The sequence below is a fragment of the Erinaceus europaeus genome, chromosome 2, assembly GCF_950295315.1.
Source record: "Erinaceus europaeus chromosome 2, mEriEur2.1, whole genome shotgun sequence".
Lineage (NCBI taxonomy): Eukaryota > Metazoa > Chordata > Mammalia > Eulipotyphla > Erinaceidae > Erinaceus > Erinaceus europaeus.
Window position 1 is genome coordinate 57,998,153 of NC_080163.1, and position 9,195 is coordinate 58,007,347.

The 9,195-nt window shown below is 38.1% G+C and overlaps 1 protein-coding gene across 1 annotated transcript; it reads left to right on the plus strand.

Moving 5' to 3' along the window:
* Positions 1-711: 711 nt before the first annotated feature.
* Positions 712-1,677, plus strand: LOC103107633 (olfactory receptor 2T8-like). The gene has a single exon (XM_007516444.2). It carries the CDS (start codon positions 739-741, stop codon positions 1,675-1,677), a length of 939 nt encoding a protein of 312 aa, XP_007516506.2. The 5' UTR covers positions 712-738.
* The last annotated feature ends 7,518 nt before the right edge of the window (positions 1,678-9,195 follow it).

Sequence of the window (9,195 nt, forward strand, 5' to 3'; positions counted from 1 at the left end):
TCTCATCATGTTTACATATTCATTTTCGGGACGGGAGACAGCATATTGATGAAGCAAAATACTTTAATGCCTGAGACTCTTAAGGACCTTGGGTCAAAGCCAGAGCTGTGCAGTGCTCTGTTAAAAAAAATATACCCAACACACCCATCCAAAAAGATTTGTGTATAACCATGTTCATAGCAGCACAATTTGTAATAGTCAAAACCTGAAAGCAACACAGGTGTCCAGCAACAGATGAGTGGTTGAGCAAGTTGTGGTATATATACACAATGGAATACTCAGCTATTAAAAATAGTAATTTCACTATTTTCAGCCCATCTTGGATGGAGCTTGAAGAAATCACGTTAAGTGAAATAAGTCAAACAGAAAGATGAATATGGAATGATCTCATTCACAGGCAGAAGTTGAAAAACAAGATCATAAGAGAAAACACTAAGTAGAACCTAGACTTCAGTTGGTGTATTGCACCAAAGTAAAAGACTCTGGGGTTGGTGGGGGGAGAGTACAGGCCCTGGAAAAGGATGACAGAGGACCTAGTGGGGGTTGTATTGTTATGTGGAAAACTGAGAAATGTTATGCATGTACAAACTATTGTGTTTTCTGTTGACTGTAAAACACTAATCCTCCAATAAAGGAAACTAAATAAAAAATTAAAAAATATACAATTCCAATCGAGTATTGTTTATGATGGACACTCTATCTATTTCACCATTTTCAGTGTCACTTCTGTTTGAAATAATGGAAAATGGGAACACTACATCAGATTTCATTCTCCTGGGACTCTTGAACTACACAGGAGTCCACCTATTTCTCTTTGTGATGGTTCTGACAACTGCTTTTATCTCCCTGCTTGGCAATGCCCTCATGATTCTCCTGATTCACCAGGACCCCCGTCTCCACACGCCCATGTACTTCCTACTGAGTCAGCTTTCCCTCATGGATTTAATGCTGGTTTCCACTGTTGTTCCTAAAATGGCTGCTGACTATTTGACTGGCAAAAAGTCCATCACTCCTACTGGCTGTGGGTTGCAGATCTTCTTCTTCCTCACTCTGGGAGGAGGTGAATGCTTCCTCTTAGCAGCCATGTCTTATGATCGCTATGTGGCTGTTTGCCATCCACTGAGATACCCAGTCCTCATGAGCTGGCCATTATGCCTGAGAATGACTTTGGGGTCATGGTTCTTGGGAGCAGTTGATGGAATGATGCAGGCTGCTGCTACTCTGAGCTTCTCATTTTGCAGCACACATGAGGTTGATCATTTCTTCTGTGAGGCCCCCACTCTGGTGCGTTTAGCTTGTGCTGACACATCTGTTTTTGAATATGTCATGTACGTCTGCTGTGTGTTGATGCTCCTGATCCCATTTTGCCTCATCCTCATCTCCTATAGTCTCATCCTCTCTGCTGTTGTCCAGATGCGTTCTACAGAAGCTCGGAAGAAGGCTTTTGCCACCTGCTCTTCGCATTTGGCTGTGGTGGGTCTCTTCTACGGAGCTGCCATATTTATCTACATGAGACCCAAATCCTATAGGTCAGCGAATCATGATAAGATTGTGTCAGCATTCTACACCATCTTCACCCCTGTGTTGAACCCCTTGATCTACAGTCTGAGGAACAGCGAGGTCAAAGGAGCCCTAAGAAAGTGTCTGGGTCAGTGTGCTGCCACATGTCGCGATTAGATTAAGATTGCATTACTTTGTCCCAAATTTGAAGACTTTGTTAAGTGATTATAATATTTTATAGAGTTTTTATCCTCATATTCCATTTATACCTGTGATTTGTATTTTACTTTAAAACATTTGTTTACTTATTGGATACAGACAGAGAGAAATTGAGAAGGGAGTGAGGTAGAGAGACACTTGCAGCACTACATTACATCTCATGAAGCTTCCCTTCTGCAGGTGGAGACCAGGAGCTGGAACCTGGCTCCTTGTGTATGCTTAACAAGTTTGCCATTATCTAGTCTCTTTTACTTTGACATGTAGACAGAACTCCCCATTTTGGGATCAGTTACTGAACTGTCATTAACAAATCAAACCAGATAAAAAAACTTCATGGATGGGGGGAAAGATAGCATAGTGGTTATGCAAACAGACTCTAATGCCTGAGACTCCAAGGTCCCAGGTTCACTGAATCCCCCAAACCATCAAAAAGCCAGAACCGAGCAGTGCTTTGGTAAAAACAAAAATAAAACAAAAAAAAATCTGTGAGTCACAAATCCTTTAAAAATGTTTCTACATACCTCACAAAATGGATTCAAAGGACATAGTTAGTAGTCTGAGTTTTGATTATTGATGACTTATTTTCAACATGGAGGTATGAATTAACATTAGATATTCATGCCTGAAAGATGCCTTTCAATCTGTTATAATAATATAATGCTTTTAACACAACAGCTAAAGAGGCACAACTCATGAGACCAGAAATGCTTCCTTTGATCTCTTCCGGTGAAACTTCTCTCAACCTAGATATAGTTATAGCCTTATTTGCATTTTTACTTTTTTGTTATGCTTATTCTAGAATTTCACATCAATGAAAATTTACTGTATTTAAGAAAGACATTATGCTTTTCTCTCAGATTAACGTATTCTCAAAGACCCTCTGCAATTTTACATCATTTTTCTTTTTCTATTGTTAGGTAGTATTCTCTTTTCTGAATATATCATCATTCTACTATTACATGGATAGATATTTAAGCTGTTTTCAGTCTGGAGCTGTTGTGATAAAAACTGTTATTTTTCTGATCACATATTCTGACTTCTGTCAGTACAACTATCTTTTTAAAAAATTTATATATTTATTTTAATTTCTACAAGGATTATCACTGGGGCTCAGTGCCTGCATGACAAAGCCACCACACTCCACAGGCAATTTTTTCAGTGGAATTATCTTTTAGCATAGATGTTTGATTTTAACTTCCATCAGTAAAGCTCATGAATAAATATAAATTGCTCCAAATTGGCAGCAATTGTGGGTGTTATCAACCTTCTTAATTATACCTCTTCTATTGAGCATAGTAGTTTTGTTTTTTAATTTGTATTTCTCTGATGTATAAGGATGCTAAATATTCTTGGCATTCATTTATTAACTAAATTTAGCTACTGACTAAATCCTTTGTGAAATAACTCATTAATTTTTTTTTGTTTGTTTACCAGAGCACTGCTCAGCTCTGGTTTATGGTGGTGCTGGGGATTGAACGTTTGACATCAGAGTCTCAGGTATTAAAGTAATTTTGCATAACCATCATGCTATCTCCCCAGCCCTCATTTATACTTAAAGAGAAGTGTGCACATACGTAGAAGGCAAAATAATTTGTTGGTTCACTAATAGGCAACATATGACACTAATAGGTCTGATTGGAATTTTTTTTTGAAATGAAATCGTTAGCTTTCTGATGTTATTATGTATTTTATTCTTCTCCTTTATTTTAGTTTTTTTTTTTTGCTAGGGCTTTACTGGGGCTTCATGCCTGCATGATTCTACCACTCCTTGTGAACTCTTTTTACAGTTGTTTGGATTAAATATGAAAAATAAAGGAGAGAGAGGGAGAAAGAGATGGAGAGACACCACAGTACTGCTCTGTAGTTCATGAAATTTCTCCTTTGCCTGTTGTTCCCATGTGGTGGCTGGGGGCTTGAACTTGGGTCTTTGCACATGACAAAGTGTGTGCTACTGGATGAACTATTTTCTTTTTTTTAAATTTTATATGTACAGAATCTTCTTTTTTATTTAATTTTTTATTTATAGAAAGGAAACATTGACTAAACAATAGGGTAAGGGGTACAAACTCACACAATTCCCACCACCAGACCTCTGTATCCCATTCCCTCCCCTAACAGTTTTCCTATTCTTTAACCCTCTGGGAGTATGGACCCAAGGTCATTGTGGGATGCAAGGTTGAAGGTCTGGCTTCTGTAATTGCTTCCCTGCTGAACATGGGCGTTGACAGGTCAATCCATGCTCTCAGCCTGCCTCTCTCTTTCCCTAGTGGGGAAGTGCTCTAGGGAAGTGGAGCTCCAGGACATATTGGTGGGGTTGTCTGTCCAGGGAAGTCGGATTGGCATCATTGTAGTATCTGGAACCTGGTGGTTGACAAGAGAGTTAACATACAAAGCTAAACAAATTGCTGACCAATCATAGACCTAAAGGCTAGAATAGTGCAGATGAAGAGTTAGGGGGTCCTCCATTTTGTAGGTAGCTAGTAGGCATATTTTAGTTATATTCCAAAGGACCTGTGGCTATATTAGTTTTTTTTTTGCCTGAGCTTGGATGAACTATTTTCGAGTCCCATTTTTATATATTTTCTGACATTTCTTTTGTATTCAATTCCTGAATGTTCACTATTTTCATTGTATTTAGTATTTATCTCATAGGGCATCCTGTTGATTTTAAAATTGTGAGTTTGTTTATATTATTCTTTGTAGTGAAATATTCCAATTCAGGTAGTGGGATCATCTCACTGAAGCTATGGAAAAAATTTCTTGCTTATAAATGAAAAAAATTAGACTGTAGAATGTAGAAGTTGTGTGTTCAGGTATATATTCTATTTTTTACTGGTAAATGACTGAGGACATAACTACATAACCTCCAGCCACAAATTTAGCAGAATTAAAACTACTGTGGTTTTGGGGCCAGGTAGTGGCGTACCCAGTTAAGCCCATACATTACAGTGCACCAGGTCACAGGTTCAAGCCCCTGCTCCCCACCTGCAGGAGGAAAGCTTCATAAGTGATAAAGCAGGGCTGTAGGTGTCTTTCTGTTTCTCTCCCTCTCTCCTCCCCCCTCCCCTTTCAATTTCTCTCTGTCTCTATCCAATAATAAATAAAATAAAATAAAATAAAAAGATTTTAAAAAACTACTGTTGTTTTATAAAGGAAATAATTAGAAATGTATTTTTATTAGTATGTCTATAAGTATATTTATGTGTTTTTGAAAGACAGAGGGCATAGATGTAAAATCAACTATAAACTTAAATAGCATTTTTAGAAATTAGTTTTTAATTTTATTTATTTTTATGTTGTATTTAGTATAATTTATTGTTTTATTTTAATGAGATAGACAGAGAGAAAGATTCAATGGTGGGGGAGAGAAAGAGACCAGAGCATAGCTCAGCTCTGGTTTATGGTGGTACTGGGGGATTGAGTTTGTGATCTCAGAGCCTCAGGCATGAAAATCTTTTGCATAACCATTATGCTATCTCTCCAACCCTAATTTTCCATTTTTCAGTTTCTCATTTTTTTTTCTTAATCTGAGTCCCATATTTTTACTATTTATCCTATTTTGAATAACATTTTAGACAAAATGTTTTCATTATTTCAACGCAATTACCACCATTATCAGGGAACCAGGGACTGAACCAGTTTTATAAATGCCTGTAATTTTTGGAAATGACACCAAGAGATATAGAGGAATATCTAGTTGGGAAATTTTTCTTAATTCTGATTGCTTTGCTTCAGATTTTCTTCTGGAGCTCTAATATTTTCTTGTATTTTTGACTTTGCTTATTCTCTGAAACTCAGTCACACTTTAATAAAAGGGTGATTTCATTAATTATTTTGTTTCTCTGGCTTCTGTAAGGTATAGTGGATTATGTAAACTTTTACTTGGTAAAAGTTTTTACAGCACAATGCCACAGAAATAATGATATGTTAAGAATAAGAATAAACAAAGTCCACTCATTACTTGCTTACTGCATTTTGTTTAACATTTCACTCATGCTTTGTGGGACCTTGCATAAGCCGAGGTCTAGCGTGGCGCGGGCCATCAAGGGGGGACCCCTGGATGTCTAGGAAGTAAAGGCCTTCTGTCTGTCTCCTCAGGGGCTTTTCGCCTTTATGGGTTGAGCAAGAAGGAACCTGCCTAATAGGTCTTGTGCCCCTGTGAGTCTCCCTCATGCAGGAATCCACATTCTCTCTGTGCTAGCTGGTGGTTTCACTTCTTCATTCCCAAACTAACTCGACCACTTACCCAAAGGTTGCTGGAAAGACCCTCACCATTTCTCTACCCCCCTGTTGTCTTGACCATATAAGGTATCCCTTCACAGACCTCTCCTCGCCCCTACCACCCTTTAAAATCTCTGTTCTGCTGCACAATAAATGTACTACTCCTGCAATGGTGAGTGACCTCTGATTCCGTCTCTTGCCATGGTCTCCAGAGGGAGATCTCAGCGTACTCACCCCTACTGGCCTTGGTCTAAACCTTTTTGGCCCCCACCTATCGTGCGCAACAAAGTGGGTTAGCTGACCAGGTCTGACCAAGGAGAGGGTCCACGAAGGATCCCGACAATGCTCTAATTTTAGTAATTAACATTATACGTAAGTTTATTCCTTTTGTTTATTGAAAAAGTTGAAGATAAGCTTATAAAGAATACTTTTATATTCCACCTTCACACATCTAGATTCACTTGGCTTGTTTTAAAATGCTTGCCCACTAGAGTCAATTTAAAGGGTAGGGCTGAACTTTACCCATCTGTATTTCAAATACACATTCATGTGCAACAGCTATCCTCTCCTCTAGGCCCCAAACAAGATGTAACCAAAGACCTATGCTTAGTGAAATAGATACAAGTCTGTAGGGGAAGTGATGTTTATTTCAGATGCAACTTTTGAGACTCCAACTTCAGGACTTGCAATCTTGGTTAAATGAGACAACCTTTGAAGAGTTGCCAACCTCTGTGGGTTGTGCAGTATTTGATGATTTCATAAAATAATAGCTGTTAGATTATAGCATATCAAAGATGCTTAAAATTTTACCTGACATTCAAAATGTGCAATGAGATTCAGCTGATGTAATTAATAAGATTATTTGAATGTTTTTTCTTACCATTTATGTTATTTTTGATCATGTAATTGACTCACGAATAAACCAAGATGAAAATAAACAGTCTGAGGCTGCATGACAAAGCCACCACACCCCACAGGCAATTTTGTGTGAGTATGGATCGACCTGTCAACACCCATGTCCAGCAGAGAAGAAATTACAGAAGCTAGACCTTCCACCTCTGCACCCCTTAAAGATCTGTCGTGTATACTCCCAGAGGGATCAAGAATAGCTAACCTTCCAATGAAGGGGTGAGATATGGCACTGTGGTGGGGGGAATTGTATGGGATTGTATCCCTTTTATCCCCAAATCTTGCCAATCATTATTAAATCACTAATTAAAAAAAAGAATATGAAAAAGAAGAAAACACAAAGCAGAACTTGGACTGGGTTTGGTGTATTGCACCAAAGTAAAAGATTCTCAGGTCCTAGAGCATGATGGCAGAGGACCTAGGGGGGGTTGAATTCTTATGTGAAAAACTGAGAAATATTACATTTGTACAAACTACTGTGTTTTACTATCGACTGTAAACCAAGAAAAAAGAAAAGAAAAGAAAAAGTCTGTGGAATAATTAGATTCATCCACTAACTCTACAGACATCCAAGAGACAATAAGGGCAGCAAGTGCTGTCCACCAAACGGACATCCTGGAACTTCTATTTAGTGTAATATTCATGTCACAAACATGCATCTTAGCAGACAGTGCATGCTCAGGCCTTTAAGAGTCAAAATAAAATATAAGGGGACATATGGGGGAAAAGGGTCAAATAAAGGTAGCATTTCCTTCAACGAAAGTGTAATCTCACTTTGTTCAGCCAATTCACAGACCCCCTTCTCTATGACTCCAGGGTTCTCCAGTTGCACCTGAGAAAAGCCTCATTTGTCTCAGTGCAATACCTCCCTTTGCACAAACTGCTTCCACATGTTCTCTTATTCTCTTCTCTATCTGTGCCCTGGGGACATGACTTAACATATCATCTTATCAAAAAGTGCTGCTTTCTGCTCCAGAAACCATACTATACAGGACCTTAAGCTGGTATATATTCTCCTTTTTCTTTGCAAATCATTTTTCCCTCTCTCTACAAACCCTCAAGTGTTTTGAAGCAAATGGCTGGATGGAGGAATCACTTCATGCCTCTCAGTCACTGCAGGAAATGATACTGAAGTAAACAGTTGAATGATATGAGCAACGATTAGATGCCATTGTGAATAGGGGTTACTTTTAACCTGAGTGCCAGTGAAAGGCACAAACAAAAACATATTTTTTGGGATGGTGTGAAACTGCAAAGTAATGTGGGATGAGAGATATGGGCACTTTGTGGAGTTTGATCTAGACCAGGAAGAGATTTAGGGATAAGTTTACAAAGCAGAGAGAATGGCTAATCATGGATATTAAAGCTATAGAGAAAGCATGATGTCCTGACAGGACTGCAGTGTTCTGAGAAAACAGGACTAACAAGAAAGAGATTGAAAAAGAACTTCTTTTTGACTCCATAAATCTCAGGAAAACAATCTTAAAGTTTATAGAAATGATGGAAAGAGTATGTTGAAGAGAAACTATCTGTGTAGGCAAAGATGTGTAAGAGATAAGGTTATGCATACAAAATCACTTTTGTCTCACTGGAAAAACAAATTAAAGCTTGAAAGATTTTCCTTTTTCATGTGAATATATTGGGATGTATATGAAATATAACTCATCAAGTTATCTGAATTTTCAGAATTGTGTTCCTGGAAGAATGATCTTGTCTTGGGCAAAATGTTATAGAGAAATAGGAGGCACAGACTACTTGCATTACCATTACATTATTTAATACTTTAATTTGGGCATGCTAACTTGCAGGATGAGGAAGATAGATGATGTGTACCTCCTTCCTCACCAGTCTTATGTTATTGTTGTCCAAAATTTAGTTAATTACTACTCAAGAAGAATCAAGAAATATGTGATTGTATGAGGATGGCACCGATCAAGTACAAGTCTGCTCAAACAAAGCAGAAGGACAGGATGGATGCTTGAGTGCTGCTGTGATCCTAATGGTCCTTAGCACTTAATAAGGAATAATCCTTGAGAGGTCTTAACATAGGATAACATAAGTAGAACATGGTGATTTGCATGTTTAAGATAGCAGAGAGAAAGAGAAGTCAGTATCATTTTCTGACTCCTGACTATGCATTCATTCCTTCAGGGGGCCTTCCTTTGGCAATTCAGTATTAGGCACAATGAACTTGATATGACCTTGAGACACCAGTCTCAAGATTGTCTTAAATTAGAGAGGTCAAAAATGGGTAGAAATAAGATCACTTGCGATGATCCTTTGTGGTATGATACAATGCACTGAAAAGTCTCATGGGCAAAAGTTGGTGAGTGAAACATCAGATGG

Coding starts and splice junctions, on each gene's coding strand:
- LOC103107633 (XM_007516444.2), top strand. CDS start 739: ATGGAAAATGGGAACACTACATCAGATTTCATTCTCCTGGGACTCTTG.